The 17,332-nt window shown below is 57.4% G+C and overlaps 1 protein-coding gene across 1 annotated transcript in view; it reads right to left on the bottom strand.

The window, feature by feature from the left end:
• COL27A1 (collagen type XXVII alpha 1 chain) overlaps positions 1–17,332 on the bottom strand; it is a 153,393-nt gene that overhangs the window by 40,885 nt on the left and 95,176 nt on the right. The window contains exons 25-31 of the mRNA XM_039241124.1: positions 16,998–17,042; positions 15,809–15,862; positions 14,062–14,106; positions 9,412–9,465; positions 7,621–7,674; positions 7,329–7,382; positions 3,594–3,647 (exon numbers count right to left, since the gene is read on the bottom strand). Coding sequence (XP_039097055.1) covers positions 3,594–3,647; positions 7,329–7,382; positions 7,621–7,674; positions 9,412–9,465; positions 14,062–14,106; positions 15,809–15,862; positions 16,998–17,042 — 360 coding nt within the window. The remainder of the gene's footprint in view (positions 1–3,593; positions 3,648–7,328; positions 7,383–7,620; positions 7,675–9,411; positions 9,466–14,061; positions 14,107–15,808; positions 15,863–16,997; positions 17,043–17,332) is intronic.

Below are 17,332 nucleotides of genomic sequence, written 5' to 3'. Positions count from 1 at the left end.
CATACGAGTAGAAGCCCTGGGTGCTAGTTCTGGTTCTGCTGCTGGACTGCTGTGTGGCCCCAGGCAAGCCACTTCCCCTCTCTGGGCCACTGTTCTCAGATGGACTCTGTCAGGTCATGAGTTAGACTTTCTGCCCCGGATGCGTGGACAGGGGCCTGGTGGAGATGGAGTCAGATTGAAGTGGGGACATCCCGCAATCAGAGGAGCTGGGACGGGTGCTCAGCTGATGGGTGTGCAGCTGGGCCCTCCTGGGAGATGGCTTCTGGCCCCTGGCCTCTGTCTCTAGCTGAGGCATAAACCTCCCTGGAAAGAGACAGCTCTGGGAGTGCAGCGGGGGCCTAAGGGCATTGGTGGCTTGGTCCGAATCCCGCGGTGCCCTATTTATTCCTGGATTCAAGGCCTTTCTGCGAGAAAGCTGTTGCGATTGATAATAACGGTAGCAATAGCAGCAGCAGCAATGATACTCACAGCTGTTATCCTCAGTTTGCAGTAAGTGAACAGCCTAGGGTCACACCTCTGATAAGCGGAGAAGCGGAATCTGATCGCAACTCAGCCGGATGCCCATTTCCTTCCACCACTGCATCATTGCTATCGGTGTGGGAGTGAGCTCCCCAACATGGGGGTGTGCAGGTCAGGGCTTACAGCAGCCATGAAGGCCGGGGCGGGATGCTGGAGAAGACAACGTCTAAATCCCCTGTTACCAGGGAGATGGTGAGTCCTCGGGGAGCACCAGGGAGCTCGGGGAGAAGCTGGTGCTGCCTGGTGGAAATAGGGCCAGCCTTTGCGGCCCGGAGGGAGGAGGGGGCAATGCACCCCCCGTCACCCTCCCCTCCCCCAGCCCCCTGGGGCAGGGAGAAGAGCGGGGCGGCCACACACTCTGACCCTTGCTCTGGGCCGCTCTGTTGCTCATCCCGTGTCCCGAGGGGCCCCCAGTCCTGCTCGCTGCTTCTCCAAGTGAACACGGGCCAGCCACCGCTGCTGGAGGAGGGCCTGGGTTTCCATCAGAACCACATGTCTTTCCTCTTGGAGCCCCTCCCCAGGAAGAAGCTTGCAGTCAGAGCTGGGGCTGCCCTTCAGTCAGGCCGGGACAGAAAATCTGGCCAATTGCAGCTCTTGTGACCAAGGGATGGAGGACTGAGAGGGGAGGAACAGGTGCCCGGCGCCTCCCGCACCGCTGCCCTAGCAGGCGCTCACACGTGCAAGTCGCTTGCGAAGGGCTTTAATCCCCGGTGCCCTCTGGAGAGGTCAGTTCTGTCTTGCTCACCCATTTTACTGAGGAAAGCTAGAGGTCCAGAGAGGAGCCCGCTTCCCGAGGTCAAAGAGGAAGAGCCGGGCTTCGAGGCCAGGCCTGCTGAGCCCTAAGCCCCATCCGTGGGGGCAGAATCTGGTGTCAGGCTCATGAATCTCAGAATCCTCACGACTCCCTCAAAGTGGATGGTGCAGGGAGTTAGGGGAGTCCCCCAGGTAACCAACAGGGATTTTAGACGTTGTCTTTTCCAGCACCCTGTCCCTGACCTCCACACCCCCCTGTGACGGGGAGCTCACTCCCACACTGATAAACAGTGACTGGTGGCGGCGGGGAAAATGGGCATCGAGCTGATGTGAGTTCATACTCTGGGTCCTTACAACCTCCTGCTAATGCCATCCACCAAGGCCTGAGGTTCCAGAACTGGTTACTGGGAAGGCTGGGACTTGCCCCCTGTCTGGCCCCGAGCCCCCACTTTTTCAACTGAGTCCTGTGGACCCAGACCCCGTCAGCAGTTCTCCTGAGAGCCAAGGGCCTGAGGCCACTTTTTGTCCCCTCCCGCACAGGGGCAGAGATGCAGGCAGGGCCTTGTACATTCCCCCTGACACCTATGGGGAAATTGAGGCTCAGAGGGTGGCCAGGTCTTGCTAAGGTCACTCGGCAAGTCAGTGGCTACGTGGAGGCCTGTCCAGAATTGAGTTCTTCTGCACGCGCCTCTCTAGGACCCCCCTGCTCCCCATCCTTCAGTTACCGCCTCTGTGAAGTGGCTAGTGGTGGACCGTGAGGCCAGGGACTCGGGGGGCCATTCCCACAGGTTTTGCATTCCTGCCAAACCCAGCAGGGGGGAGGAGCTCATGTTCCCCCATGCTTCCCTCCCAGCCCTGGAGACTTTTGATGTGGTTTGGAGCCTGGGTTTCCTCAAGCAGGAGATACATTCTTCAAGCCACTGCTGGGAAGGGGTGGTAGAGCCAGCTGCGGGCAGCTCAGTGAGCGGAGGGCCTGAACCCTCCAGCTCATCTGGCTTCCTGGGCTAGGAGGCGACATGCACAGGGTCAAGGTGGAACTGGCTGCCAGCGGGCCTGGGTCCACGTGCAGAGACCCAGGACATGGCCCTGGGAGGGCCCCCGCTGGGCCAGAGGAATGCCTCTTAATCCCCCCTCTCCTGGGCTGACTGTTCAGGCCATCTGGTTTGGGGGAGAATTTAAAACCACTTGAAATTCAGCCAAGAGGAGACTGATCACAGATCCGACGTACGGAGCTTGGATATCGGGCCTGGGCTGCGGCTCTACCTGTACTTGGCGTTTCCCTCCCACAAGGCTGCCTGGCTCGGCACCCGGACCAGCTGGGGGCAGCCCTCCCTGCGTGACTGGAAATGAGACTACATTCAGTGTGCACAAGAGCCAGGTTCACTGGGCTCCAATCCCAGCGCTGCCACTTTCTAACTGTGCAACCCGAGATGAGCAACTTAACCCCTCTGTGCCTTAGTTTCCCCGTCTATAAAATGGAGATAAGACTAGCACCTTCTTTAGAGAGGAGTGTTGAAGATGAAGTGAGTGAAATATGTGAGAGACAGCACCTGGCACGGAGTAAGTACTAACGATTACCTCTGGCCGCTGTGCTCAGGCCAGCCTTCGGTCAAAATCCTCTATGGCCCCCCACTGCCCCGGGAGCGCAGCCCACAGGCCAACCTGTCGTATTTGTGGGCTTCGCACCTGCTGATTCTTCGTCTTGTCCCTTTCGCCTGATCCTCTGCTGAACCAGCGGGGACCCTGAAGCACGCCACACCTTCTCTCACCTTAGGGCGGTCGCTTGTCTGGAACCTGGCATCAGCTCAGGTAACCTCCTCTCCCTGAAGCTTCTTTGATCCCCTTTCCAGGCTCCCAAGTTGCCTGTGCATCACCTGATGCGCATCACCATCAATGTGCCGATGACCCTACACCATGTGCCGATGTCCCTCTACGATCTCTTTGACTTGAGGGCAGGCAGGGGTCATGCCTCTCCCGTTCTCTGTGGTATCTACAGAGCCTCCGTCAGTGGCTGGCACATAGTGAGTGCTAAATAAATGGCGGCTGCATGCATGAATGAACGAATGAACGAATGGACAAATGCAGGTACCACAGAGCTGGTCTGTACCTACTGGATGGCAAGGCCTGGTGCTCAGAAATGGGCTGGAAAGGGGCTCCCAGGCCAATACTCAGGCCCAGGATGAGCCTGGAACCCGGCCTGATGCCTGAAAATCACCAATCTCAGGGCTGGTGGGCGGGGGGGAAGGGCAAGGACGAGGAGGGAGTCTCTCTGTCGGGTGGCCCCTGCCAGCGTCAGCCCCCGGGGCATGGGCCTCACTTACCTGGCGTCCCTTTACTCCCCTCATGCCTGGTGGGCCTCGAGACCCTGGAAGACCCTGTGGGGAGGAGAAAGAGTTTGGAGGAGCCCCGTTGCAGGTAGCGAGGGCAACAGGGAAGGCCGGGAGCGTGGGGGCAAGGCCTGGCCGCCGCCTTCAGACTCATGCCCGGGTTTGATGTGGTCGTTGGGGAGGGGGGGCGCGCCACCTTTCCTGGGAATCCAGGAGCGAGGAGAAGCCTCCCTGGATGGTTGAGTCATTTTCTTCCGTATCTCAAAGTCAACAACCAGATGCTACCGTGACATTCCTGACCCAAGTTCTCATCAAATGCCCGTCTCCCCTTTTCTCTGTCCGTCAGCAAGGAGGCGGCAGCTTGTGCTCTGTCCTGCCTCCCTGACCCTGAATATCACCTGCAAGCCATCCAGGAGGCTCTGATCAGGGCAGAAGGAGCCCTGGGGGACCGAGGGGGAAGAACCAGACCACAGCCCTGAGGTGAGGGAGGGGGAGGCAGGGGGAAGGGAACAGGGCCTGGCACAGGGAAGCCGCCCAGCTCTCTGGTTTGATGCAGGAATGACAAGAGACAGGGGGGGAGGGAAGGAAAATACAGGGTTGCCTTTGTTCTCCGAAAGGCTCAACACCGGGCCCGGCGCAGGCCCATGACGAGAACGCAGGCATCTGTTGAAGGAACCACGAACAATCCAACAGCAGGAAAGGACAGAGGGTGTAGGGGAGCGAGAAGGAGGCAACAGGCTGCCTTGCTGTCCCACTTCTCTCCCGGGTTCCGGCCCTAGCTGCAGATACCAAGTAGCGCTTTCACCCACAGCCGGCCAGCCAGGACCCCTCCACGAGCCTCCCAGCTCAGCAGCGAGCCTCAGACTGGGCGTGCTCCTTTTACAAGGAAGAGGCGGCTTCATTCCCCTCCAAATACCAGGGAGAGGCCCAGCTCCATTTAGGGCCTCGGGAAAAACTTGCCGTTCCCATTTGTCACTCCCTGTGGCCTTGAGGGGTACAGACCCTCGGTCAGTGGATGCCGAAGGGCTGATGTGAGGGGCTGGGTCCCCACTTGCCCCTCGTCAGCAGAGCAAGCATGGTGAGGACCCAGGCGTGGCCCAGTAAGAAAGCATATCTGACTCCCGGATGTCAGGAGACAGGAAGATTGGGTGAGAACGAGCCAGTTTATAGCAGGATCTCGGACTGCCGAAGGCATGCAATGCGTCACCGGGAAACTTCAGGAGCCAAGTCTTGACTTCAAGGTGGTAGAATAGAGGACTTAAAAGAGCAGACTGCTCTACCAGAGAACCAGGTTCAAATCCCAGCTCTGCCACTTCCTAATTCCGTGACCTCGGCAAGTGATTTCAACCTTTTGGGCCTCCGTTTCATCATCTATAAAATGGGGACAAGAAGAAGCCCTAGCTCCCGTAGTTGCTGGGAAGACAAAATGACATGGAAGGTCCCCAGGAAAGGGTAGCTAGAATAGGCTCTCTTGGTCGGGGGATGGGGCAGTAGCTTGATGTCTGGAACCTGTCCCCAGTCCCCCAGATAATGAAGATCATGATTTGGGCTGACCTCGATGGGCTGTAGGAGAACACAGATATTTATGTGATTGGAAAAGTGGGAAAATGCCCATCAGATGTGAACACTATCATCAGAAATGCCACCTTAATAGTAATAGTCTTCATTCACAATAGTGGTAATTACCACAGCTAATAAATAGTCAGTAATTCTTATTGCTACCAGTTGTTATGCCTTGGGTGTATGCAGATGGTTTGCTAAGCATTACAGCATGCACTATTACCACTCATTTCTCATAACAACCTCACCATGAAGGTAGCACGACGCTGGCTTATGGACGGGGAAGTGGAGGCGGAGAAGCTGTGGATATTGCCAACAATCACACAGATAGAAAGTGGCCGGGATTTGACTCATGTGCGTCTGATTCTGAAGTCAGATTTTTGGACCTCGGTGCTATGCTGCACCCCCAACAGCACGAGGGCAGTCGGCTGGCCAGAGGGACCCCAAGAGATCCAGATGACCAGGCCCATATTACAGTGATGCCGATCAATGGCAGCCTTGGGGTCTGAAAGCCGCATGGGACTGACTTCACTCAGTCTGAGCCACACCTCCCCCCCCCCAACTCCGGAACAGGCGGGAACAATGAGGACGCAGAGTGGGGAGGAGGTCAGTGGAGCCATAGAGGTGGAGGATTCAAAGGAGGCCAGCACTTTCCTTCCGTACCCTGGCTCGGATGTCCCCGTGATTTTCCCAATTCCCACCGGCCTGCCATTTTGCCCTAGCAACTCCATTCCAGGCTCCTCCTCCTGCTGGACAGATAGGGAGACTGAGGCCCAGAGAGGCTGAGGTCCAAGGGCAAAGGAGCTACAATTTGCTGATGGACCCTAGCCTGGGCACCTGCCACACTGATGGTCCCCAATCACTGCATCTGCAAGAGCATCTGCTAGGCCCTCGTATGTGGGGCCTGTGAGCCCTTCGGGAGAGAGACGGGAGGGCAGCCTTCAGGCTGGGTGGGCTAGGACCCTAGATTACAAATCGGGACCCTCAGCCACCAGCCAGCGCCACCAGCCCCTCCAGCCCCAGGCCGGAAGTGGCTTCTCCTCCCTCCACAGTAACAGGGGGGAAATGCCAGGAGTTCAGAGTGCTGGCTCTCATCTCACACCTGCACTAGGAGTGCCTCCGTTTCCCTCCTCAGCACCTCCCACTGCCTGACATGTGGAGGCTGAGCATATGCCCGGCACATAGTAGGTGCACAGAAGAGTTTGGGAACCGGGCTGGCTTGTCTTCCCTAAGGGGCATAGAGAAACAGTGTGTACACACCTCCCTCGGGTTCAGACCATCAAAGGCTCCCATTTCCAGGCAGTCCCAGAGTCTGGCCCTTGGAGGGACCCCATCCCCTAGCCCTGTGCCAGGATCCAGCCTGGGCGGGTCCCTGTGCCCTGCAGCCTTTCTACCTGCCTGAAGCCCACTCCTCCACCTCCCCAGAGGGGACTCCCGGCTCTGAGCCCGAGCCTTGGCTGAAGTGAGTCCCTCCCAGCCTCCAGCCTCCATCCACAGAGACAGAGGCAACAGAAGCTCCGGGGGCTCGGAATGAGAGCCCCCCCCCCCAACATCGCCCTCACCAACTACCCTGTCTCTCCCACCCCCAGCCCTGCCTTGGGATCCTTAGGAATACCCCTGGTTCCTCAGTCATCACAAGCCCGGACCCCTGTGTCCTCGCCCCCATGCTCTAACTCTCATCCACTGTGTCCCCAGCATTACGCATCTTCTCCCCTACTTTCTCCACAGCAGACGTCCCTTATTTACTGGGTTCTCCTCTCCCAAATGCCAGAATATAATCTCCTAATGGGCAGCGGCAGTTTTCTCCCTTGTTCACGCTGCCGCCCCCGCCCCCGCCCCCCACTCCTGGAGCGGCTTCAGGCACACGTGACACGGTATTTCCAGAGTGAATGAACAAAGCAATAATGGCACTAATAACCAAGATGTCCCTGTGCTAGGAACATCACCACGTAATAATGAACAGTAGCCGCCGGTTTCGTTTAACCCATGTAATGACACTATCACGACCACGATTACTTTGTTTTTCAGATGAGGAAAATCTAGGTTCTGAGAAGCTGAGTGATCTCCCCTGGCAATATGGAGCTGGGATTCAAACCCAGGTTTTGTCTGGACTCCTCCCCATTACTCGACAGTGGGTTTGAACTTGGGGAACACGAGGGCTTTGCTTACCGGGGGCCCAGGCTCTCCGGGGGTCCCAACAGCACCGGGAGTTCCAGGGTGACCCTACCAAGAAAGAGATGAGAGAGGGGGAGTCAGCTGAAGCAGGTGGCCTTCCTCCTTCGCCTCGGCGGGCTCAGCCCCAGCCCCAGCCCAAGGCCCTGAGGGTGGCAGCCAGGTCTCTTGGAAGCAGAAGGAGCGGGTCTTTCTTAATGCCCAGGGTCTGCGGAAGCAGGCAGAGGAGAGCGGAACTGTCACCAGGACAGGGACAGGAAAGCACAAGGCGTGCACACTTGTTCCTTACCATCGATCCCTTGGGTCCGGGTGCGCCTGGGGGTCCCATCATGCCCCGGTCACCCTGTGATGGAGACAGCAATTCAGGGAGGTGACAGCTGTGGGGTGGCTCTAGGGGAAGCAGGTGTAGCAAGAGGGGCAGGGACTTGTCTGAGGTCTACAGTCACATCACCCAGCATGGTGACAGGGGTGCTGGGATTTCACCCAGCAGAAGCCAGGAACCCGGCAAGGCCCGGGAGGCCTCGGCACCCACGCCCCGCAGAGGGCTTCCCTCGGGCACGGGCGGTCCCGAGCCAGGATGAGCTAATAACATTGTCCCCTTTGATGCTGGCCCACATCATGTGGTCCTCATTGGGCCTGGTGTCCCCTGGGCTGGAGATGGTAAGGGAAGTCCCTCTCACTCGCCCCATCCCCTGCCCAGAGATGAGATGCTGGAGCAACTCCCTTCCTCCTGATCCATCCAGACAGACGTGGCAGAGATGATGGGTGTAGAAGACAGAGACTGCCGGAGGAGGGGGCTCTGGGTTTGCATCCTGGCTGTTGTGGGGAGGCCCTGTGTTTGTATCCGCTCAGCCGGCAAACATTTATTGAACATCTACTATGTGCCTGGCACGACACACTAGCGCCTGAAGATGTGAGCCACAAATCACCAACACAGATGCAAGCCGGGGGAGGTGCAGTGGGGGCGGGGGTCTCAGTGCTAAGGCCCTCCAGCAGAGGATCTGAGCCACCTGGACTCGGGGGTGTGGTGGGGAAGGCCCCCCTCGGGAAGCCCTGCTGGACCCGAGGTAGCCGAAGGAGATCCGACCATCATGTAGACTATCATCTAGGAGGGGTGTACCTGGCCGGGGGAGGGGCACGGGCAACGGCTTGCAGACGAGGAGGGACATGGAACATTTGCACAACAGAAGGCCAGAGCTGGTCCGATACTGCCCTACGGTTGCGCAAGATGTGACCATGGGAGGCAACAGGGTGAAGGGCACATGGGAGCCCTCTGTACTGTTTTCTGCAACATCTTGTGACTCTATGATTACTTCAAAATAAAATGTCAATTAGAAAGAGAAGAGGAAGGGGAGAAAATCGAGAGGAAGGAGGAGAAGGAGGTGGTGGTGGTGATGGAGGGCAGAGGCTTCCTCTTTCTGGGCCTCAGTTTCTTGATCCGATCAGTGGGAGTAATATGGGCTCCCCAGAAGGCCAGCGTGGAGATCAGATAAGCACAGAAAAGGAAAGCAGGGACCCTCCAAGGCCCATGGTGAGAAATCGGAAACCACACGGTGCCTGTGGGCTGGGAGCTACCGTGAGGCCCCAGGCACTGAACCTGGTTCACATCCCAGCTCTGTGACTTCCTACCTGGGCGACCTTGGTCAAGTCAGCCTCCCAGTCTGGGCCTCGGTTATCTGGTCTGTAAAACGGAGCTGCCGGGGGACTAAACAAGGCGGCCTAAGGGATTGTGCCCTTTTTAAAAAAAGATGGCCTGTACCTCCCTTCTGCCGCCCAGCCCTGTGCTGTGCCAGGGAGCATCAGGGAAGGCCCACACCACGTGGATTAGCTGCTGGTCACACAGGGGCGCCTGGCGGTGCTGACGGGGGCAGAGCCCCAGGGGATGCTGGGAAAGAGGACAATGGCTCTTTGAGGGTGTGGAACGCTAGGAAGCAAGGGGAAGCCAGGCGGGAAAGAAGTCTGAAGTCTCCAGAGCACCTGGCCCCTTCATCTTTTTAAGATTTCAGCCACAAGTTCTATTTGTTTATATATCCCTCCCGCCCCCACCCCACTCCCCCTCCCCGCCCCCAACACAACTCACCTTTTCTCCCACGATCCCCGGCTCCCCGACCAGACCAATGAATCCCAGAAGTCCCTAGAAGAAACATTCACGAAAGCAAGAGAAAAGAGGTAGCAACGTGAATTCAAGGATGTGCTGGGTTTCGAAGGCAGCTCGCCTGCATCTCCGGGGTGCCTCCCGTGTGCCGGCTGCCCGGGGCCTGGTAATGCGGCAGTCAGGGGAGGGGCTGGCACAGAGGAGAACTGCCTCTCTCCAGGCGCTGTCCTGACTTCCCTCACTCCACCAGATGGTTCTGATTCGAGAGCCAAGCGGTGGGGCCGCTGCCAGCATCCCTGGGAGCACCACACATTCTTCCCGCGCGCCAGGAGCAGGCTGGGAGGCGGTCGCCTGAGGGGGTGGGGAGGGGGACGGGGATGGCCCTTAAGCCATGCTGGGAAATCTGTCCCCATCTTTCAGGGCTCTGGGGCTGTTTCAAAGAAAGAAACAACCCCACGAGCCAGGGTGGAAACAGTGTCCCAGCCTCTGCCAGAAGTCTTGATTGAAACATAGGAAGTAGAGGCCTTTCTACTGTCTTGTGCGAGGCTTCCTCTCCTTTCCGAAGGGCACACACACGCTCATACTGCGGTTCCCGTTGCTCTGTGTAACTCCACTGGGCAAGAACTTGCCTCTGCATTCCAGAGGCTCTTCTAGGTGGCTGCCGGCCTCGCTGGCCCCGAGTCGACACACGCGCACCGCACAGTGAACCTGAACAGCCTGGGGGAGCCACCCCGGGAAAGCAGACAATTCCTTGTCCGGACCCCACACTCCTCCCTGCTAAGGAAAGTTCGAGCAAAGCGGGGTGGGGGAGGAGGTCTGGCACAGTTCAGAGGCGCGACGATGGCTTTGGAAGAACTCAGGTTTGCAGCCAAGTGTTTCTGGGAGAATCAGGAGACCGAGGGGTGAGTGGATCTATCCCACACAATTTGCTCTCTGTCCCCAGACTGTACCTAGAAAGGGGCAGACCTTGAACCCGCGCCGGCACAGATCAGCAGTTGCAAGCTGTACACTGAGGCAGGGCTGCTGGCCACCCCGTCAGTAACTAGGGTGAAAACGTGGTGCCCATTCCCAAAGGGTCAGCTCTGTCTCAGAGACAGTTTGAAGGTCTGACCACGCACCACGGGTGTCCTGAGGCTGCCGTCTGGGATTCACCTCTGGTCCTTGTGGCTCCAAGGGCATGCACCCGTGCCACCACCCCGGGGACCTCCAAAACATGTGGCCGGGAACAGGTCACAGGTGGCCCCTGCAGCCCGGCACCACTGCCCCACAGTGGAGGTCCTGGTCCGCTGGGCTCAGAGACCCTTCAGGGTTGAAGTATGAGGTGCGAGGAGTGAGGTACCAGGTATGAGGTCATGGCTAAGAAGTCACAGACAGTAACCAAGTATTTGACTGTTGCAACAACTTAACTTTTAAAAAAAACTAGAGTTCTTTTCGCCGTGACGGCAATATTACTAACAACAGCCGGCACTTGGAGTGCCAAGCCCTACACCGGACACTTTTTCTGGGTTGTTGTCATTCCTTTAGATCTGTGGACCCTGGGAAAGTCACAGAGCCTCTCCGAGCCTCTTCGCCTGCAGAGGGGGGCACTTGAGATAAAGGTCTTTCCCGGTCTCCCCGGGGTTGTTCTGAGTATCGGAGATAATGCATGGCACATGTAGGCACTCCATAAACGTTAGTTCTCTCCTGTCCTGTTCTAATTTATTTTAAAAGGGCACAGGGTTAAGACGGAGGCCCGAGCGCCCCACAAGGGAGCACTCAGACATTTAGAGGATGCCGAGTGAAGGGAATAAAAACGGCTCTGTTAAGAGGCCCCTGCCCGACTGGCCCAGAGAAACAGAAATTTCATAGCTACTTTAAATTTATGAGTTGTTGGGTCCTGGAAGGCAGGCGGGTCATAAACCTCAAACAAGAAGCCAAACAGGATCCTAATGAATACAGGCCATACAGCAAGTGCCCCACTTCCCCACCCGGGCCCCCAGGACACCCAAGGGGAAGTGTCCCAGGAGATGCTGGCAGGCCCATCCTGCGGGTGGAGATGAGGCTGGCCGGGAAGCCAGCCCCAGGGGCCCAGGGCTCCCACCTGGTGGTGTGGGTGGGGAAGCAGCTCTGACCGCTGTGGGCACCGCGGGCTCCCCTCCAGGTGGCCGGAAGACATGGGGGTGGACAGTCACCCACTGCGGGCACTGCACGGGCAGGATCTGAGCCCCCGGCCTGGGGAAGGAGCCTGCCCTGGGCCTCACGCTGTCTACAGATAAAGGGCTGTTGTCTGCTTGTGGGAGTTTTTCTCCCTCCCTCCTTCCCTTCCCTCGCAGGACGTGGCGCTAGGCACTGGACATGCACCCGGAACAAGACAGCTGTGGGTCCTCTACTGAAAGAGACGTCCCAGGGAGGGAGTGTTTACATGCCTGGCTTCTCCCCTGATACAGAGGGCTTCTTAAAGGCAAGGCCCATGCCTGTGATCATTTTTGTGTCCCCAGCACCTAGGACAGGGCTTGCTGACGAGCCATGGACACTCTTAGGGAGCAAGGGCTCAGGAGGTCTATGATTTTTTCCAGCCCCTCCAAAGCAGATCTTGGGAATCCAGAGGCCCCGAGGGTCAACCTTGGCTTGGACACTGGTGCTACTGCCCGGGGGAGATCTTGTCAAGTTACCTCACTTCTCAGAGCCTTAGTTTGCTCATTCGTGAAATGGGGATACTAACGTCTACCACCCTGGGGTTGGGGAGGGAATCACAGGCAGCAGGGGAGAGAGTGCTTAGCACAGAGCCTGGTGCCTCACAGGAGCCTGATCAGTGCAGCTGATACTGTGATCCTAAGGAGGACCTTCCCCGGGGACTCTCTGCTTCTGCCTTGAACGGGAGATGCCCGCCCCTTCCTACAGGGGGCGGGGCCAAGGGCACAGCTGGCACGGCACCCTAGCTGCAGGGCTCCAGCTCTGCCCCACAGCTCAGACAGGCCCCTCCGTGCAGCTGCCCCAGGCCAGATGCCCACTCCGCCTGGCCCCAGCTTAGCCGCGACCTTGCTCGGTCATCTTTGCTAATCAGATGGCCGACGTGGGCTAGGATCCATGGGGCTTACACTGGGCTTCCTGCAAGCCTCCGCTGATGGAATTCAGGGGGTCCCTGAACTTGAATAGGAAAAAAAAATTACAACTTTCATTTTCGCTGACCTCTAACTGAAATTGAGCATCAATTCAAATCTGAGTGTAGCCGACAAGCCCGTGGTACCTGTACCCGTCACGGATATTTACGTGTCACAGTGCAGTCACTGTCACAGAGATTTCAAAATGTGTCACTGAGGCTTGTCACTGTTCAAAATTGAGGTTGCTCTCAGACAGCTGCTGGATCTCATTATTTAATGCATCCATAAAGAAGGAGGGCTACAAGATCGCATTCAATGTACTTTCATTATTGCATTTCGAGACAATCAACGGCCTTTGCAATCCTTCATTTTGCACTTTTTGGCATTTAAAAATTCTTGACAAGGGGTCCATGGGCTTCACCAGCCTGCCAAAGGGTCCAAAGGCCCAAAAAAGTTAGGACCCCGGTACAGAGTGCTCTGCGAGGGCCCTTTGTGCTCCAACATGCTAAGATTCGGAGTATCTATTTCCCGAGGGCCCTTACCATCAGCATAACTATGAAATTAAATTTGCTGATCGCATTGCCTCTTTTTTCCAATCAGGAAATATATCCAGGCCGTGACAGCCCTTCCAAACTCCCGGGCTTCCCACAGAATGCGCTCGAATGACACTGGAAAGGTTTCAAAAATCCAGTCCACCCCCTGCTTTAATTCCTTTCTTCCCCCCAACAGATGTTGCAGGCCTGGTGAGGAAGCCCGTCGTGCACGGCTCTCACGCCACCGATGGCGTTTCTCAGCAGAGATGGATTCTTCTGGGTCCCCAATGCCATTCCTCCTTCTGGCCTGAACTAGCATCTTGCAGAGTTCAGGGGGCGAGGTCCTTCTTTAAGGCAGTGGGGGAGATTGCTACCTTTCAACCTGACCTCCAAGCCCAGAGGTTAGGCTCTCAGGCAGTGGTGGGCTGCAGAGGAGAGGCTACGCTGTGTGTTCTCCCAGAATTCACACCTGCTTCTCTGTAGCACCAAGGGCCCTCGGCCTCGATAACGAAGCTGGTGATTCTCAAACCTCCTTTCTAAGGACTTGAGACCCGCTCTCTTCTTCCGAACTTCACCTGACTTCCCAGCTAGCAAGCGCCACTGGCTTGAATGTCACTGTCCTTCTAAGTTAGGGCTGCCTGGACCACGGGCTCCTAGCAGGTGGTCATGGCTCCCTGGTTGTCAGAGTCCCTATCTGTAAACGGGGCACAGCGGGCCACTGGAGAAGGCCTTCCAGTTTTAACGTTCTGGGAGCAAAAGTCATGTAACCCCTTTTGGGCAAATGCTCCAAAAACGTCTGCAGAGCCAGGCCACGGGACTGTGATTCACGGCTTTCTCATTCAGGGACTTCGCCCCTGCGGAGAGCCAGTGACCATATCAGAGGAAAGGAGAGCCTCGATAACTGCGCCAAGGAGCAGGCCTGGGAACGCAAGGCCAATGTGTGGGGCGTTTACCAAAGGGCTTGGCACCGAGTGAGTTTTCATAAAGAAAGTCACTGTGGTCAGAGACCGGCATTGCCTTACCTGCTCACCCACTGGCCCTGGCCGTCCAGGGTCACCTGGTTCTCCCTGCAAGGAGGCAAAGAGGAGGGTCACTTGGGATGGGTGATGGGAGTCTAGGTCCCCCTGGGCAATACCCCAGCTGACTGGCCTTCGTCCCCACCCATAGGGAAGGACAGGAACCTCAACTCCAGGGTCTGGCCTTGTAGATCTCAAACGGTGGGGACAATGGACACTTGGGACAGGACCGCCAGCCGCAGACAAGGCCCTCGCCACCCACCACTTGACTCTAACGTCTGTATCTCATCGGGGCCCTTCATCAACCCCCCGCATGTTGTAGAGGTGGTGACGGAAGCCCAGAGAGGCGAAGTGATCTGCTCCACGCCACACAGCAAGCTAGAGGTAGGGCTTGACCTGGAAACTTGGATCTGACAGATTGAAATCCCCACTCCTACTGTATCAAGCTGTCCCACCACAGGCCGAGCGGGGGATCAGGGAGTCAGGGCACTTGGACCCTAGACGCTGACCCCCCAGAGCTCTGCTACTGGCTCGCGAAATGACTGGTGAGTCTTGTCTCTGCCCGGGGCTCAGGGTCCCCAACGACAAATAAGGGGAATCAGACTCATTTGTCTTATAGGCTCTTTCCAGCTCTCACACTTGGTGGCCTCTTGGAGCCTCGTCTGCCAGGCTGATCCCGTGCTGGGGTGGCTCCTGCTAGTCCGGCAGCCACAGCTGCCCTGGTCTCCCCACAGCGCGGGCAGCAGGGAGGCGAGCAGACCCGTGGGGATAAATCCACCCAGACTGTGTCACTGCTCCCACCGCAGGAGCCCAGCTGGCAAACGAGGGAGAGAGACGGAGACCTCAGAGGGCAGGCCAAGGGCCCGGACTAGCCAGGAGTTTGGCTCACGGACGAAAGCGGCTCACCGCAATCAGGGGTTTGTGCCTCGTCCTCCCCTCCAGCTTCTGCCCCAGACCTCATGCTCATGAGAACCAGAGGGGCCAGGCAGACACAGGGACCATGTCCCCTGAGCGGGGGGGGGGGGGGGGGGGGGGGGGGGGGGGGGGGGGGGGGGGGGGGGGGGGGGGGGGGGGGGGGGCGATGCGGATGACCTGAGCTACCCTGGCTCTGCCCTAACTCTGGCAAGTCGGCCCAGCTGCAAACGTGGCCCGACACAGCTCTCAAGGGGAGTCCTTAGAAAGCCAGTAAGCAAGGCTGCCCACGTGCCCATGTGCCGAGGTCAACCCTCCCCTACGCAGGCCAGCTCTTCCTTCGTAACTTAAAACTGCTAACAAATGTAATACATATTTACTGCACAGAACGGGGGAAACCCTACAGGCCCGCAGAAGGACATGGAAGCATCCTATACTCTCACAGCCCGGGGAGAGCCCCAGTCTACACTGCAGCCTCTGCTCCAAGCATCCAGGAACACGGACTTGCACTGTGACCTTCCTTCCGGAACCTGCTTCCTGCCTCCACCGCGTCCACACGCACAGGCCTTTCCCATCCTGTGAACTCTTCCACCACATCATCTTCGGGCATCACATCGTCACCTGAACACTACCCACTGCTGGAATTCAGTTTGTGGTCATTTTTTCCCCTCTCTGGTACCAATACGTTGTGAGAAATGGGGACCCTCTCCCTCCTTCCCACAACAGCCTGTGGGATTCAGGGTCCTTCCTGGGGCCCTCATCTGCTGGCTCCCCTTTTCTTCTGTTCCCCAGGGGTCCCCCCACCCACCCACCAAGCCCAGTCACCTCCAGGACCCCTCACCTTCATGCCATCCGGGCCGGGCCTACCAGAAAACCCCTTCCTGCCAGGCTGGCCCTGCAATAGAGAGAGGTGAGTGAGGGAGCGCTGAGCGGGGCGAGGAGGGGACAGTGTTGCTGGGGCCCCAGCCCTGGTACAGGCGACTCAGAGCCCCAAGGGCCACCGTGCTATTCTGGAGACGCAGGGAGGGGTCTGCACCTGTGTGACCTCAAGGAAGCTTCCCCTCCCAGGCCTGTCCTGTTTGCAAACGGGGATGTTGAAACTTGCTTTCAAGGAATGAGGAAAAGGGAGGAAGGGCACGGAAGCTAAAGGGCCCAGGGGAATTGAGAGTTTATGCCGGTGGTTTTCCAAGTGTGGTCCGGGGACCCCTGTGGTCCCTGGGGCCCTTTCAGAGGACTGATGACATCAGAACTATGTTCATAATAAGGCTAAGACGTGGTTTGCTGGGTCTCTCTCCTTCTCCTGAGTGTGAGCAGACTTTTCCAGAGGCTACATGACAGGCGGTCCCATCAACAGATTGAGTACAGAAGCGGATGGGAGAATCCAGCTGACTTCTATTAAAGCCAGACATTAAAGAGATTTGCAAAAACGGTAAAACAATGCCACTCTTTTCATTAGATTATTTTGCTTTGGAAAATATAGCGGGTTGTTTTGTTTGTAGAACTATTATTTTTGTTCACATGAAAGGGGTTTATTGTTACTTCAAATGAATTAATAAATACATTGAAAAGTTTTCAGTTTTAATCACTCGTATCAATAGGTGGAACCCACACAAAGAAAAGCGCTTGGGGTCTCCGATCATTTTTTGGAGAGGGCAAGCAGGCCCCAAGACCAAACCACGCGTCAGCTGGGGTGGACCCTGTGAGGGACCACTTGGAGCCGAGTGGTGGGGAGAGGTGCAAGGTTAGGCTCTGGGGGGCTAACCCCCTGGCTCTTTGAGCCTGAAGACCTTGGATGAAACTAAGATCAGCGATGCCACTCTTGCAGAGAAACAAATGCAGGCAAGTACAGCCCAGCACGGCCGGCCGGTTTCCTGCCTCCTGTCTCTCTCCCGTGGGGTCTGTTCTAGTCCCCTCTCCAGCTGGCCCAAGGCTTCCTCCAATGACTTCTCTGCACAGCACCTCCCAGATAGTGCCTGTCTGCACACAGCTGGCGACAAATCCCACCTCCCCTGGGGGCCAGCGACACTCACCTCTAAGCCAGGGGCCCCGGGTGGCCCCATGGGTCCCTCATCTCCCTAGAGGTGGGAGACACAAGAGAGGAAAAAAGGAGAAATTACTCCAGTGAGAGTCTCAGAGAACTTGACCCGTAAGGAGGGAAAGGGACGGACAGAGGAGAACCTTCCTGGACCAAGAGAAATGGTGCGTCTGGTCCCCGCCACTGGGCCCCCTCCCAGGCCACACAAGGACTTCCACACAAATGGGGCCCCCATGTCATCTGAGTGTGACAGGTTCATTGCAGGGCCGGGCAGAAAGTCAAACCCTATCACGTGCTGTGGATGCAGAGCCCCAGACTGCAGCTCAGACA

This window comes from Hyaena hyaena, unplaced genomic scaffold (assembly GCF_003009895.1).
Source record: "Hyaena hyaena isolate Hyena2069 unplaced genomic scaffold, ASM300989v1 scaffold_6, whole genome shotgun sequence".
NCBI classification, from domain to species: Eukaryota; Metazoa; Chordata; class Mammalia; order Carnivora; family Hyaenidae; genus Hyaena; species Hyaena hyaena.
The sequence above is the reverse complement of the archived record's forward strand: the minus strand, read 5'-3'. Positions and strand labels throughout refer to the sequence as shown.